Source organism: Trematomus bernacchii, unplaced genomic scaffold (assembly GCF_902827165.1).
Source record: "Trematomus bernacchii unplaced genomic scaffold, fTreBer1.1, whole genome shotgun sequence".
NCBI classification, from domain to species: domain Eukaryota; kingdom Metazoa; phylum Chordata; class Actinopteri; order Perciformes; family Nototheniidae; genus Trematomus; species Trematomus bernacchii.
In genome coordinates this window covers 29,538-46,008 of record NW_022988006.1, presented here as the reverse complement: position 1 = coordinate 46,008, position 16,471 = coordinate 29,538, and the positions used below count along the sequence as shown (strand labels likewise).

The following is a 16,471-nucleotide window of genomic DNA, read 5'->3' as shown; positions in this document are numbered from 1 at the left end:
CCGTGCACTCTTTCAACCGCCTGCACTCTTTCAAACCTGGTGCACTCTTTCAACCCGTGCAATCATTTCAACCGGTGCACTCTTTCACCCCGGTGCACTCTTTCAAAAGGCACTCTTTCAACTGCACTCTTTCAACCCGTGCACTCTTTCAACCTGCACTCTTTCAACCACCCTGCACTCTTTCAAACCCTGCACTCTTTCAAACCCGTGCACTCTTTCAACCCGTGCACTCTTTCACAAACCGTGCACTCTTTCAACCCTGCCACTCTTTCAACCCGTGCACTCTTTCAACAACCCGTGCACTCTTTCAACCTGCACTCTTCAACCCGTGCACTCGCATCTTCATCACGTTTATGCCGGTGCACCGATGTGAATCTTAGCATCCCTAGTTTCCACGAGGAGTCGTTCCGGCTAGCGGGTACTTTTTCACACAGTTTTCTGGCTCGACTTTATTGATCCCAAATAGGGAAATGTTTGCGTGTGCAGCAGCATAAAAAACATACGTAGGAATGAAAGAGTAGAAATAAACAATTTCTAGAAATTAAACATCTCAAAAAATTGAATTTAAAGCAGCATTAACAAGTAGAAAATATACATAGACCGTGAAGATAAACACATCTCTAAACTCTGATAATAAAACACGATGGAAGCTAGGGCTGCTCGATTATGGCAAAAATCATAATCACGATTATTTGGGTCAATAATTGATATCACGATTATTAAATACGATTATTCATTGACTTTGAAAACATCCATTTATTGAACTTTAAAACAAATACAAATAATAATTTGAACAGTATCTTTCTAACTGTTGATTACCCCTGAACTATAATTCCACTGAAAAACCAATACAAAAATAAATGATACATTTAAATAAATAATATCAAAATAATAAATACCAATAAACAAGATCAACAATATTTTGGAGCGCACTTCAACAAGCTACTAAACATATGTAAATTATGATAAATACAAATAAATGAGACCAATATGTTGCAGTGTCACAACCTAGCAAAGCAAAATAATTGTTTTTTTTCGATTATGTGTTTTCGTAATTGTGGCAGGCCAAAATCGTAATTGCGATTAAAATAGGATTAATTGCACAGCCCTACTGGAAGCTTTTAAACTCTAGTTCTCACTAAAGGTTGTGTCACTCTCCTGCAGCGCTCGGCTGTTTAACAACTAAGAAACTTCTCCACAAAACGCAAACCAATGTTTTGTTTGGTAATTTCTTTAAGCTATACTGCTATATATACTACTTATTGTGTTTTTATTATTTATAACGTGGGCCTACTACGCTCTGCTACATGCACACACACACACACACACACACACACACACACACACACACACACACACACACGGCGGAGAGAACTAAGCGCTCCGAGGTGCGGTTAACCTTAACCCGTCTCGATGTGATACCCCATCCCACGTAGGTTTACACATATGAGGAATTCACCTTGGTGCAACATAACACGGTTAAAGAAGATTTTAAAAAGTACGAAAAATAACCAAAAAGTACAATTTGAAACAGTTGAAGCTATTCTACGTTAAGATACAGAAAATTATTGACATGAAATCTGGATAAACCAAAAAAACTGCGTGAAGTATACTGTTGCCAAAATATTAAAATACAATATGTTGCAGGTTGTTCTGGGAGTGGATTAGAGGTAGCTTGTGTACAAATGTGCAAATATTTGGAACAGGCAATACTTAAATGAAATAAATAACAAGATATTGTTTACATGGTGTGTAATGTGAAAAAACATGTGGGAAAATATTACATGTTAGATATTTTTCTAAGTGTGTGTGTGTGTGTGTGTGTGTGTGTGTGTGTTTGCCTCAGTTGAAGGAGGGCAGAGAGCGATCATCTTCAACCGGGTCGGGGGGATGCAGATGGACACGGTCCTCTCTGAAGGACTGCACTTCAGGTAGGAGCATCCTCCACTAACTCACACCTGCTGCTTCACCTCTCATCATCTGTATTCATAATGACAGGGGAACGTGCACTGACTGACCGCAACAAGGAAGAAAGAAATACCAGCAAGACATCAAATCACATGGTCCAGTGGTGTTGGTATTTTGACAAGCAATCTTGTTAAATTGTTTCGTTTTATTAACGCTACAACATAGCGTTTCGTGAGGCGGTTGTCATTGACAACCGCCTCACGAAACGCCAGTGGTTACCATGGTTTAGTTTATTTTATTTGTTCATAGTGTCGTGGACAGTCCCCGTCGATGAACTGTCACAAAAACAGTAAATGGAGCAGCTTTAGCCGACATGGCTCACTTCCAGCTGGTGTCCCCGGCCAGATGGAAAAAGACACCGTTAGAATCACAATATATCAACAGCATAAAATATAAAATAAAATAAAAAGGATGAAAGACGAGTTGATACAGGCGAAAGGATAAAAGAGAACAATACACAACACGCGTTACTACATACAGTATGTCACATATAGCATGGTGGGGCCAGTGGTAAAGAAAATAGATGTTGATGTCTCGGCCTACCCTTAATGTCCACCCCTGTATACACATCTCTGTTGTAAACAATAACAAACAACCTAGCTGGCCATACACCAGAGGCCTGTACTACGAAGCTGGTTCAACCTAACCTGGATATGTTGGAGTTAGCCGGTTGGCCCAATCCAAAACATACGCGCTCTCGCTAAACGGTCCTACGACGCTGGTTATCAAGTGGATCGCTCAAGCCAGCCGTGTCCTATCTAGTTAGGTGCGCGTTCACATGAAAGGGGTGGTATTTGGAGCATTCGACCAATCACAAACACGGACAAGCGTACTGACAGCGCAGCGTCATACTTCCTGAATGAAAAGTGAACTTTAATATTAGTCAAATATGAAGAAGTTAAACTTTAAACATCCATGACTTAAACACTTTATCCAGGATCAAAGCCACATAGCTGCACCTGCAAGGTGAATACAGCTGGTAACAGAGAAAGTGTTTGAATGCGTACATTAACAGGTTTATGAAATCACTGCCCCGTCTAAGACACGAGTGGATCTGACTTTAATTACATTTGACTCGAGTGTTTCATCAACTTAATGTGTTGCTTAAAAGAATACTTCTGCATACAGTATGTGACACTGTGAGTGTTGCACGGCCAGATACGGCTCAGCTGACTCAGATAAGGAGATATATGATACATTATGATGTGATATGATATGAATGATAATGGGACACATCGACGTCTGCACTCACAGTGCCGCGGACTGTACGTAATGTTACTCTGATCCGGTTACTTATGTCGTGGCAGATATTTAAGTAAGCTTTCTTAACGCTAATGTTATAATAGTCAGATTGCTCTGAAGATGGGAGGGGATATTCTATTCATTTTCTCGTTCACACAGTCAGTTGATTTTTGCCGGCCGTCTTTCCTGCAACGGCAGTTTTTCTGTATTTCCTCTATCCTGTAATATGACTTGATCGCTTTAAACTCCGCACACGGAGCTCTGATTGGTCAGCAGGCGGTGCTTTCACTGAGTTGATCTCTTAGTCTGCCACCTAACCTGCTCCGGACCAGGCTAGCCGTTCAGCATACGTTACCATGGAGATCTAGCCCGCTAAAAAGAGAACCAGCGTCGTAGGACCGGAAAGCCCGAGTTTTCCCTGAAGTCAGCTCAGAGAACATCCGGCTTCGTAGTACAGGCCTCTGGTCTCTGATGAGAGTAAAGCTCTTAATCTAACATCATGCCTGATATGCCCGTGTGTCCTGCAGGATCCCCTGGATCCAGTACCCCATCATCTACGACATCAGAGCCCGCCCCCGGAAGATCTCCTCGCTCACAGGAAGCAAAGGTCAGACCCTAACCCTCTGAACATCATCCACACAATGCACACTACTGCCACCTGGAAAGCAACCGCCTGAGTTATGATTTAGATATACATTGTCGTGTCAAATGATCATCATATAATCATTTAAAACATATAGTCGTATACTCTGATTGCCTTGTAGTCTTGAATGTGTTGAACAGAGACAAAAGTTAAGGGTTTACATACCTAAGGAAGCGTAAAAGGTTAAGGACAAGGAGGTTTAATGATGCGATGTAGGATCAGCTGTTTCCTCATTAATATATTCAATTCAATTCAGTATTGTGTATTTATATAGCCCAATATCACAAACACATTTGTCTCAGAGGGCTTCACACATCAACAAACATATCTGAGAGTATAGGAAAATACCAATAAATGGGTTCAAAGGGAGGTCAGGTACTCTTTAAAACAGCTGCTAGTTATGGGTACTTTTACTGAAGTACATTTCAAAGCCTCTTTACTTTGACTTGAGTAAAGAAGTTTAGTCAGTACTTCTCTACTTTTACCAGAGTATTTTTAAAACACGAGTATCTGTACTTCTACATTGAGTAAAGGATGTGTGTACTTTTGCCCTCTCTTGCATTTGAGTTGTATTTCCCTCCTTGTGATGAGCCTCCTCTCCTCCTCTCCTCCTCATCCTCCTCTCCTCCTCTCCCCGATCTAATCTCATCTCTCGACTCATCCTCTCTCCTCTCATTTCTTCTCCTCTCTCTCTCCTCCTCTCTGGACTCCTCCTCTCCTCCTCTCTCTCCTCCTCTCAGATCTGCAGATGGTGAACATCTCTCTGCGCGTGCTCTCGCGGCAGCTGGCCTCCAACACTGCCGATTCCTCTACCAGCAGCTCGGACAGGACTACGATGAGAGAGTTCTGCCCTCCACTGTCAACGAGGTTGCCTGAAGAGCGTCGTGGCAAAGGGTCCAACGCCTCGCAGCTCATCACTCAGAGAGCACAGGTAACACACACACACGCACACACACACACGCACAGGTCACACACACACACACACACACACACACACATGCACACACACACACACGCACAGGTACACACACACTGCACACACACAAACTCTTCATATTACACCACCACACACCAAGCTTAGATAGATGGTTTTCAGCAAATATGACAACACTAGACAACACAAGAATACACCTACAAACTGTTGGGCTATAAACAGGGGTGCACATAACTGGTACGCAGGTACGCATGCGCGGCAACAATCTGAAATGCGTACCGTCACTTGTGTCACAAAGCGCATTTGCGTACCGACGTAAATGTGAAGCTTTTCCAGAAGGCGGTTAGTTCACCGGACGACAGAGTCGGTCTCCGTGTGCACAGACAGGGCTGCTGTTAACGTCGGTCTGTACAGCAGCCCTGCGCTAAAACAGCTGATCACAACGTTCACACGCGCCGCGGTCACGAAGCTCTGTACTCTACTGACGCCACCCCCCCGTTGACAATCGCGAAGCGGTGTACTCCACTGACGCCCCCCCCCGTTAACAATGGTCAGAAGTTGGAGTACCAAACACTGACTCCAGGTACTCATCTGAGGACCTCACTGAGAAAGTTGTGTGCACCCCTGGCTATAAAGGAACTACAGCACGGTCACATGACTTCACGTCACCACCGCTAAGCTAAAGGTGGCTAATGTTGGGCTATAAAGGAACTACAGCACGGTCACATGACTTCACGCCACCACCGCTAAGCTAAAGGTGGCTAATGTTGGGCTATAAAGGAACTACAGCACGGTCACATGACTTCACGCCACCACCGCTAAGCTAAAGGTGGCTAATGTTGGGCTATAAGGAACTACAGCACGGTCACATGACTTCACGTCACCACCGGCTAAGCTAAAGGTGGCTAATGTTGGGCTATAAAGGAACTACAGCACGGTCACATGACTTCACGCCACCACCGCTAAGCTAAAGGTGGCTAATGTTGGGCTATAAAGGAACTACAGCACGGTCACATGACTTCACGCCACCACCGCTAAGCTAAAGGTGGCTAATGTTGGGCTATAAAGGAACTACAGCACGGTCACATGACTTCACGTCACCACCGCTAAGCTAAAGGTGGCTAATGTTGGGCTATAAAGGAACTACAGCACGGTCACATGACTTCACGTCACCACCGCTAAGCTAAAGGTGGCTAATGTTGGGCTATAAAGGAACTACAGCACGGTCACATGACTTCACGTCACCACCGCTAAGCTAAAGGTGGCTAATGTTGGGCTATAAAGGAACTACAGCACGGTCACATGACTTCACGTCACCACCGCTAAGCTAAAGGTGGCTAATGTTGGGCTATAAAGGAACTACAGCACGGTCACATGACTTCACGCCACCACCGCTAAGCTAAAGGTGGCTAATGTTGGGCTATAAAGGAACTACAGCACGGTCACATGACTTCACGTCACCACCGCTAAGCTAAAGGTGGCTAATGTTGGGCTATAAAGGAACTACAGCACGGTCACATGACTTCACGCCACCACCGCTAAGCTAAAGGTGGCTAATGTTGGGCTATAAAGGAACTACAGCACGGTCACATGACTTCACGCCACCACCGCTAAGCTAAAGGTGGCTAATGTTGGGCTATAAAGGAATTACAGCACGGTCACATGACTTCACGTCACCACCGCTAAGCTAAAGGTGGCTAATGTTGGGCTATAAAGGAACTACAGCACGGTCACATGACTTCACGCCACCACCGCTAAGCTAAAGGTGGCTAATGTTGGGCTATAAAGGAACTACAGCACGGTCACATGACTTCACGTCACCACCGCTAAGCTAAAGGTGGCTAATGTTGGGCTATAAAGGAACTACAGCACGGTCACATGACTTCACGCCACCACCGCTAAGCTAAAGGTGGCTAATGTTGGGCTATAAAGGAACTACAGCACGGTCACATGACTTCACGCCACCACCGCTAAGCTAAAGGTGGCTAATGTTGGGCTATAAAGGAACTACAGCACGGTCACATGACTTCACGTCACCACCGCTAAGCTAAAGGTGGCTAATGTTGGGCTATAAAGGAACTACAGCACGGTCACATGACTTCACGTCACCACCGCTAAGCTAAAGGTGGCTAATGTTGGGCTATAAAGGAACTACAGCACGGTCACATGACTTCACGTCACCACCGCTAAGCTAAAGGTGGCTAATGTTGGGCTATAAAGGAACTACAGCACGGTCACATGACTTCACGTCACCACCGCTAAGCTAAAGGTGGCTAATGTTGGGCTATAAAGGAACTACAGCACGGTCACATGACTTCATGCCACCACCGCTAAGCTAAAGGTGGCTAATGTTGGGCTATAAAGGAACTACAGCACGGTCACATGACTTTAACAGTGTAAAATGCAGGCAGAGTAGGGTTGCATATCGTTGACTTTTTAACGATACCGATACCACTGAACGATACCGATACTCAACCGATACATATCGTGATACTTTCATGTTGCATAAAGGAAAAATGGAATCATCCCGCAATTACTCCCATGAAGCGCTTTATGATGTAGTTAACATGTCAAATGAATATTAAATTCAAGTGTGGGACTTGGACCTTTTAGTACTGAACAAACAATGAAAAACACGTTATCTATGAAGAATCTGCAATATCATTTATATCAACCTTCAGGCGGGAATAGCAGGTCTTGTGAATGGAAAAAGAAAACAGCACCAGGATAATCAATATTCAACCTGAGATTGAACCAGAGAACACATGAAGGATCATGAGATCTCAGCATTGCACATAAAAAAAATAGCATCATTAAAATCAACATTTGCCTGATGAAAGAAAACTAAAAAACGGGCCCTTTCACAGCGTAGGGTCTCACCTGCTGAACTGAACACAAAGGTGCTTGGTTGCCGTACGAGACAGCATTGGTTGGAGATTGGATGTGTTGCCACCTTTCCCAGAAATAAACTTCTGGTAGTGGTTACAGACCCCACCATTCAGACTGGTAGTGGTTACAGACCCCACCATTCAGACTGGTAGTGGTTACAGACCCCACCATTCAGACTGGCAGTGGTTACAGACCCCACCATTCAGACTGGTAGTGGTTACAGACCCCACCATTCAGACTGGCAGTGGTTACAGACCCCACCATTCAGACTGGCAGTGGTTACAGACCCCACCATTCAGACTGGCAGTGGTTACAGACCCCACCATTCAGACTGGCAGTGGTTACAGACCCCACCATTCAGACTGGCAGTGGTTACAGACCCCACCATTCAGACTGGCAGTGGTTACAGACCCCACCATTCAGACTTGCAGTGGTTACAGACCCCACCATTCAGACTGGTAGTGGTTACAGACCCCACCATTCAGACTGGTAGTGGTTACAGACCCCACCATTCAGACTGACTGTGGTTACAGACCCCACCATTCAGACTGGTAGTGGTTACAGACCCCACCATTCAGACTGGCAGTGGTTACAGACCCCACCATTCAGACTGGTAGTGGTTACAGACCCCACCATTCAGACTGACTGTGGTTACAGACCCCACCATTCAGACTGGTAGTGGTTACAGACCCCACCATTCAGACTGGCAGTGGTTACAGACCCCACCATTCAGACTGACTGTGGTTACAGACCCCACCATTCAGACTGGCAGTGGTTACAGACCCCACCATTCAGACTGGCAGTGGTTACAGACCCCACCATTCAGACTGGCAGTGGTTACAGACCCCACCATTCAGACTGACTGTGGTTACAGACCCCACCATTCAGACTGACTGTGGTTACAGACCCCACCATTCAGACTGGTAGTGGTTACAGACCCCACCATTCAGACTGGTAGTGGTTACAGACCCCACCATTCAGACTGGTAGTGGTTACAGACCCCACCATTCAGACTGGCAGTGGTTACAGACCCCACCATTCAGACTGGTAGTGGTTACAGACCCCACCATTCAGACTGGCAGTGGTTACAGACCCCACCATTCAGACTGGCAGTGGTTACAGACCCCACCATTCAGACTGGCAGTGGTTACAGTCTGAATGGTGATGATATGTTTTATATGATAATTTGACACAACAAGAAATCCTCTTGCTATAATCAAGGAGGAGTTGTCTACCTCCTCTATAACTCATCAGAAACCCTCTCGTCTCCTTCCTCCTCCAGGTGTCGCTGCTGATCCGCAGAGATCTGTTCGAGCGAGCTAAAGACTTCAACATCATCCTGGACGACGTGGCCATCACAGAGCTGAGCTTCAGCCGAGAATACACCGCCGCCGTGGAGGCAAAGCAAGTCGGTGAGTAACAGGACGTCAGGAGGAAGAAGCCACGCCTCCTCCTCCAGCCACACACACTGTCATGTTTTATATATTTATTTACTGAAAATGTTCTTTTCTCTTGTATCTGATCATTAACTGGGCATTTTAAAACATTTGAGTCATTAGGATTAATCAACAGGATTTTACACTTTATTTTCAAATTTCAAATGTGTCTAAAACTAATTTGCAAATTTCAAATACTGCAGTTTTTAAAACGAATATATTGTTTTATTTATTAACTGAAGTGTTTCTGACTGTGTTCGCTTGCAGCTCAGCAGGAGGCGCAGAGAGCTCAGTTCTACGTTGAGAAAGCACTACAGGACCAGAGACATAAAATCATCCAAGCTGAAGGAGAGGCTACGGCCGCCAAGATGGTGAGTTCAAGGACTCTTTAAAGTAGAGACACTAGATACTGATATACACCTGAACATCAGCGGGAGAGGACTCTTTAAAGTAGAGACACTACATACTGATATACACCTGAACATCAGCAGGAGAGGACTCTTTAAAGTAGAGACACTACATACTGATATACACCTGAACATCAGCAGGAGAGGACTCTTTAAAGTAGAGACACTACATACTGATATACACCTGAACATCAGCAGGAGAGGACTCTTAAAGTAGAGACACTACATACTGATATACACCTGAACATCAGCATGAGAGGACTCTTTAAAGTAGAGACACTACATACTGATATACACCTGAACATCAGCAGGAGAGGACTCTTTAAAGTAGAGACACTACATACTGATATACACCTGAACATCAGCAGGAGAGGACTCTTTAAAGTAGAGACACTACACACTGATATACACCTGAACATCAGCAGGAGAGGACTCTTTAAAGTAGAGACACTACATACTGATATACACCTGAACATCAGCAGGAGAGGACTCTTTAAAGTAGAGACACTACATACTGATATACACCTGAACATCAGCAGGAGAGGACTCTTTAAAGTAGAGACACTACATACTGATATACACCTGAACATCAGCAGGAGAGGACTCTTTAAAGTAGAGACACTACATACTGATATACACCTGAACATCAGCAGGAGAGGACTCTTTAAAGTAGAGACACTACATACTGATATACACCTGAACATCAGCAGGAGAGGACTCTTTAAAGTAGAGACACTACATACTGATATACACCTGAACATCAGCAGGAGAGGACTCTTTAAAGTAGAGACACTACATACTGATATACACCTGAACATCAGCAGGAGAGGACTCTTTAAAGTAGAGACACTACATACTGATATACACCTGAACATCAGCAGGAGAGGACTCTTTAAAGTAGAGACACTACATACTGATATACACCCTGAACATCAGCAGGAGAGGACTCTTTAAAGTAGAGACACTACATACTGATATACACCTGAACATCAGCAGGAGAGGACTCTTTAAAGTAGAGACACTACATACTGATATACACCTGAACATCAGCAGGAGAGGACTCTTTAAAGTAGAGACACTACATACTGATATACACCTGAACATCAGCAGGAGAGGACTCTTTAAAGTAGAGACACTACATACTGATATACACCTGAACATCAGCAGGAGAGGACTCTTTAAAGTAGAGACACTACATACTGATATACACCTGAACATCAGCAGGAGAGGACTCTTTAAAGTAGAGACACTACATACTGATATACACCTGAACATCAGCAGGAGAGGACTCTTTAAAGTAGAGACACTACATACTGATATACACCAGAACATCAGCATGAGAGGACTCTTTAAAGTAGAGACACTACATACTGATATACACCTGAACATCAGCAGGAGAGGACTCTTTAAAGTAGAGACACTACATACTGATATACACCTGAACATCAGCAGGAGAGGACTCTTTAAAGTAGAGACACTATATACTGATATATACCTGAACATCAGCAGGAGAGGACTCTTTAAAGTAGAGACACTACATACTGATATACACCTGAACATCAGCAGGAGAGGACTCTTTAAAGTAGAGACACTACATACTGATATACACCTGAACATCAGCAGGAGAGGACTCTTTAAAGTAGAGACACTACATACTGATATACACCTGAACATCAGCAGGAGAGGACTCTTTAAAGTAGAGACACTATATACTCAGAGATGATTTCCTGTCCTGACGTGCGCTCTGTAAAAAGTTTCTCGCCACAACCCAAACACAAATATGCAGAAAGTTATTTTTACCTGCGTGAGAATATTAAATATGAAACTGACACGCCTGCCGCTCTGATCCTCCCTGGGAGTAACACTTACACTCCTGAGGAAACACTAACCATTTATGCGTGTGTGTGTTTTTTGTGTGTGTCAGTTGGGAGAGGCGTTGACGAAGAACCCCGGCTACCTGAAGCTGAGGAAGATCCGGGCGGCACAGAGCATCGCCAAGACGGTGAGAAACATTAATCAAAAAACTTTAATAATGGACAATTTATTTGCTCCAAAAATAAGAAAACAGTCCAAATGAACCCTTGAATAATGAAGATTTGGATGCATTTTAATCTATAAGGTTAAATATTGTCTGAAAAAACATTATGATGACATTATTTTCTGAAGAGAGGCTCAAAGTTTAAATGTTAACTTCATAAGGATTATTTAAAATGAGTTTCTGCGTCACTATGATTTCTTGAAAATGAAATAAAATGGATAAATCTCTCTCCTTTCTTTAAATAATCCTCTGAGAAGTTAATAGCACATCGTTTCAAATAATAAAAACATGTTTTATTCAAAATTAGCCTCAGTTTCCCCTGAAAAGCCAAACTGCAGTAGCTCAGTGTCACCACCAGGGGGCGCCACATGAACATGAAATATCCTGCTGACACCTGAACACAACAGTTAAAGGATGAATTCAATTTAATTGAATTGTATAAAAATTGTTGAGAGGTTCATCATTTCAAAGGATAACACATGTTTTGATTTATTAATTAGCTTCACAATTTCCCCTCAAAGCCTCAGTTTGGCTCAGCCTGCAATCGCTCAGTGTCGCCACCAGGGGGCGCCACAGGAACATGAAATATACTGAACACAGTTTAACTCAATTTAAAGTGGCAGGAAGGCAGAAAACATTAGGGATGAACTGAGTATTTTTATAAAGATTTTTGACATTATTATGTTTAAGAATACTCCTTAAATTAGCATGAGAACTATTATATAGTTTCTGTCTTTACAGTAGCATTTCTTTAATGTGGATTTAATAAATAATAATGAGTGTGTAGCGGAGAGGAGAGAGAGGGAGGGGAGAGAGGGAGAGAAGAAAGAGAGAGAGAATGCATTAAGTGTCTGATTTATAGTTTATGAAAGAACAAGAAATGCATCAGCTGATTCGTCACTTAGCAGCGTCACTCAAATGTGGATTTAATACATGATAAAGAGTGTGTAGCTGCTGCAGAGAGAGAGAGAGAAAGTGTGTGTGTAGCTGCAGCAGAGAGAGAGAGAATTTGTGTGTCTACAGCAGAGAGAGAGAGAGAGAAAGTGTGAGTGTGTAGCTGCAGAGAGAGAGAGAAAGTGTGTCACAGTCACGTCATCATGTCTCTGAATCAGCTCAGTGTTGGAGCTCGGACAAAGTTCCCATTGTGCTTCAGCCTCACAACCAGGAACTCCACCTGTGTGTTCTCTGCTCACTCCGTGTGTGTGTGTGTGTGTGTGTGTGTGTGTGTGTGTGTGTGTGTGTCCCGCCCCGCAGATGGCGACGTCTCAGAATAGAGTTTACCTGAACGCCGACAGCCTGGTGCTGAACCTGCAGGACAAAGACAACTTCAAGTGAGTCCTGAGAATATAAATACACACCTTAATACACACATTAATACACACCGTAATACACACATGAATACACACCTTAATACACACATTAATACACACCTTAATACACACATTAATACACACCTTAATACACACATCAATACACACCTTAATACACACCTTAATACACACCTTAATACACACCTTAATACACACCTTAATACACACCTTAATACACACCTTAATACACACATTAATACACACATTAATACACACATTAATACACACCTTAATACACACCTTAATACACACCTTAATACACACCTTAATACACACATTAATACACACCTTAATACACACCTTAATACACACATCAATACACACCTTAATACACACCTTAATACACACCTTAATACACACCTTAATACACACCTTAATACACACATTAATACACAGCGGTGATGCGATGTCGTATTTCTGAGTTGGAGCCTGAAGGCAGCATCTCCTCTCCACAAGAAGCCAATGGGATTCCTCCGTTTGGATTATAAAATTGATTGCAGAAAATATGCTAACAGTTTCCCCCTGCTTCCAGTCTTTGTGCTAAGCTACGCTAACCTGGATGCAGAGGTGGAAAGTAATGGAGTACAATCACTCGAGTATTAATGTGAGGTACTTTTACTTTAGTATTTTGGGGATATTTGTACTCATAAATCTCTCCAAATCAAAGCAGATATTGTAATGGATTCATCCGACAGCTTTAGTCACCTTACAAATTAATAAAATAAATAATAAAATATGATATAATAAATTGAACAGTTTGAGTGATTTTCACATTCATTTTGAACTATTTTCTGCAAAAGGTACTTTTAACAATAATACTTTTAACTGTATTTTGCGTATTATACTTTTATTTAAATATTAAAATACTTTTACATGTAACAGTCTCTTTACTTGAGAGATGCTACTTTATTATTGTTACCAGGGTTTTGTCTGTAACAACATGCAGATATTTCCCCTACAACGTTAAAGTGATGCCAGAAAACAATATTTCTGTTCCTCCAGAAAGATGAGTATCAGACGGAGCGTCAGACGGCTGAGACGGCTTTGTTTTTACGTCTCGTTGTTGTTTACGTCCGCGGAGACATCTTGTATACGGGCGACATGTTCTAGAGAGAATAGAGCGGTGCAGTGGCGAGTCCTAAAACCAGGAAGGGAATTAGCATTTCACCACTTCCTGTTCCCTCGTCTCAGCCAATGGGATCTCTCCATAGGATTTAGGAAAATATCTGGAACTAAGGTCTGTGGTTGAGACGCATTGAAGAGACGGGTCACCTTTTGTTCTACGACATTAAATCCATCAGCAGTGACCCCACTGGGGGTTTCTGAAGAGTGTACGTGATGGTTGTTACCAAGTGGCTGAATAGGACTACAGAAGTTGACGAGGCCGTTGTACGTCATTACGCCGAACACGTAAACAAAAGGTTTTCCGCCTGTCTGCACACTTGTCAAAGCATTATGTTTTTGACTAACCGGTATCAGTATGTAGTCATTCCGGCATCATTGTGAAACGTGTATTACAATTACATCACGGTAAAATATGTTCATTTTGTTGTCGTTGGTATCTACCAGAAGTGCAGTGAGTTCAAAAAATATGCAGCATCACTTGAAGTCAGTCTATTATTTTCGGGAGCGACAAGGAATGTCTCAAAGATACGTCAATCGGTGGGTGATGGGCTTACATCTAAAAACACTACCACACTCGACTGGTTGGTGACCACGGCTTTATAGCATCACGTTAGCATGTAGCTTCTGGCCATTAGATTTATGATTAGAACATTATAAAAGTAGACATGTGGAGATTATCCGGCTGAACAAAACGTGCTTTTATCAAACAGGTTCCTTTTCCACAAGCCTTACTTTTTACAATATTCCTAAATCCTATGGAGAAATCCCGTTGCTTTTTAGTCGAGGGAACGAGCAGCTTACTTCCGGGTCGGCATACAGAAACACGTCATCCCTGCTCCGCTCTATTGATATATCTTATGAACAAGATCAGCGCCACAGGACTCAGACTCCATCTTTCTACAAACACACCCTGATGATATATTTACAGTTTTGTAACTTGTATTCTCTCTGCGTTTCTTTCAGTTCATTGATGGGGAATTAAAGAGGATTTCCCATCATGCCTTGTGGTCCGCATCTACAGGAAGGAACGTCCGATCTACTCTGTGAAGTTTACGCGTCACTAAAACTGACTATTTTTGAAGGGGTCCTCTGGTGTTGGCTTCAGTTTCATGTTTTACAATCCTGTCGATCTCTTTCAGAATTAAGAAAATGTTCTTTATGTGATCAAATAAATCCGTGCTTTTTCTTCATATATATTATTTATGTAGATTTGGACACGGCATAGAAGAAAATAAACAACACATTTGTATTTCCTGTTCTGACTTCAGCATCATTTAGAAAGCTTGAAATACAGATGGAAGCACCAGTTCTGCAAAATCACCTGAAGATAATATTGTGGTTCTTAAAATAAAGTTGTGACGATAAACGGTGAGAAAACAGCTGAAATATTACTCATTTATTCTTATTACGTTTGTCTTTATTTCCTCTTCTCTGATTAATCTGCTGATTTATTGTTTAGTTTTGGTCTTTGTTCATTTGATAAAAGTTGAAGAGCTCATGACGATGACTTTCTTTCAAAACTCGCAGCAAATTAGTCGAATTGGGAGAAAAACTTCTAACGATTATTAAACAGCAGTGGCTCAGTCGGTAGGGGGCGTGGACTGGGAGCCGTAGGGTCTCCGGTTCAAGTCCCCGACCGGACCTCCCCCACTCCCATTGCTCCCCGGGCGCTGTGCAATAGCTGCCCATTGCTCCTGGTGCTAGACTCCTGGTGCTAGACTCCTGGTGCTAGACTCCTGGTGCTAGACTCCTGGCGCTAGACTCCTGGCGCTAGACTCCTGGCGCTAGACTCCTGGCGCTAGACTCCTGGCGCTAGACTCCTGGCGCTAGACTCCTGGCGCTAGACTCCTGGCGCTAGACTCCTGGTGCTAGACTCCTGGTGCTAGACTCCTGGTGCTAGACTCCTGGTGCTAGACTCCTGGTACTAGACTCCTGGTGCTAGACTCCTGGTGCTAGACTCCTGGCTCTAGACTCCTGGCGCTAGACTCCTGGCGCTAGACTCCTGGCGCTAGACTCCTGGCGCTAGACTCCTGGCGCTAGACTCCTGGCACTAGACTCCTGGCTCTAGACTCCTGGTGCTAGACTCCTGGTGCTAGACTCCTGGTGCTAGACTCCTGGCGCTAGACTCCTGGCGCTAGACTCCTGGCTCTAGACTCCTGGCGCTAGACTCCTGGCGCTAGACTCCTGGCTCTAGACTCCTGGCTCTAGACTCCTGGTTCTAGACTCCTGGTGCTAGACTCCTGGTGCTAGACTCCTGGTGCTAGACTCCTGGCGCTAGACTCCTGGCTCTAGACTCCTGGTACTAGACTCCTGGTACTAGACTCCTGGCTCTAGACTCCTGGCTCTAGACTCCTGGCTCTAGACTCCTGGCGCTAGACTCCTGGCGCTAGACTCCTGGTTCTAGACTCCTGGTACTAGA

The 16,471-nt window shown here is 43.6% G+C and overlaps 1 protein-coding gene across 1 annotated transcript; it reads left to right on the top strand.

Moving 5' to 3' along the window:
* Positions 1 to 1,846: 1,846 nt before the first annotated feature.
* Positions 1,847 to 15,559, top strand: LOC117472113 (prohibitin-2-like; the record flags this gene model as incomplete). The annotated part of the gene is given in 11 exon segments (XM_034117239.1): positions 1,847 to 1,931; positions 3,738 to 3,817; positions 4,594 to 4,655; positions 4,658 to 4,723; positions 4,726 to 4,746; positions 4,749 to 4,784; positions 8,959 to 9,088; positions 9,380 to 9,483; positions 11,444 to 11,521; positions 12,812 to 12,888; positions 15,016 to 15,559. Coding segments are annotated over 11 exon segments (758 nt in total), but the record flags the coding sequence as incomplete, so codon positions are not given.
* Positions 15,560 to 16,471: the final 912 nt, after the last annotated feature.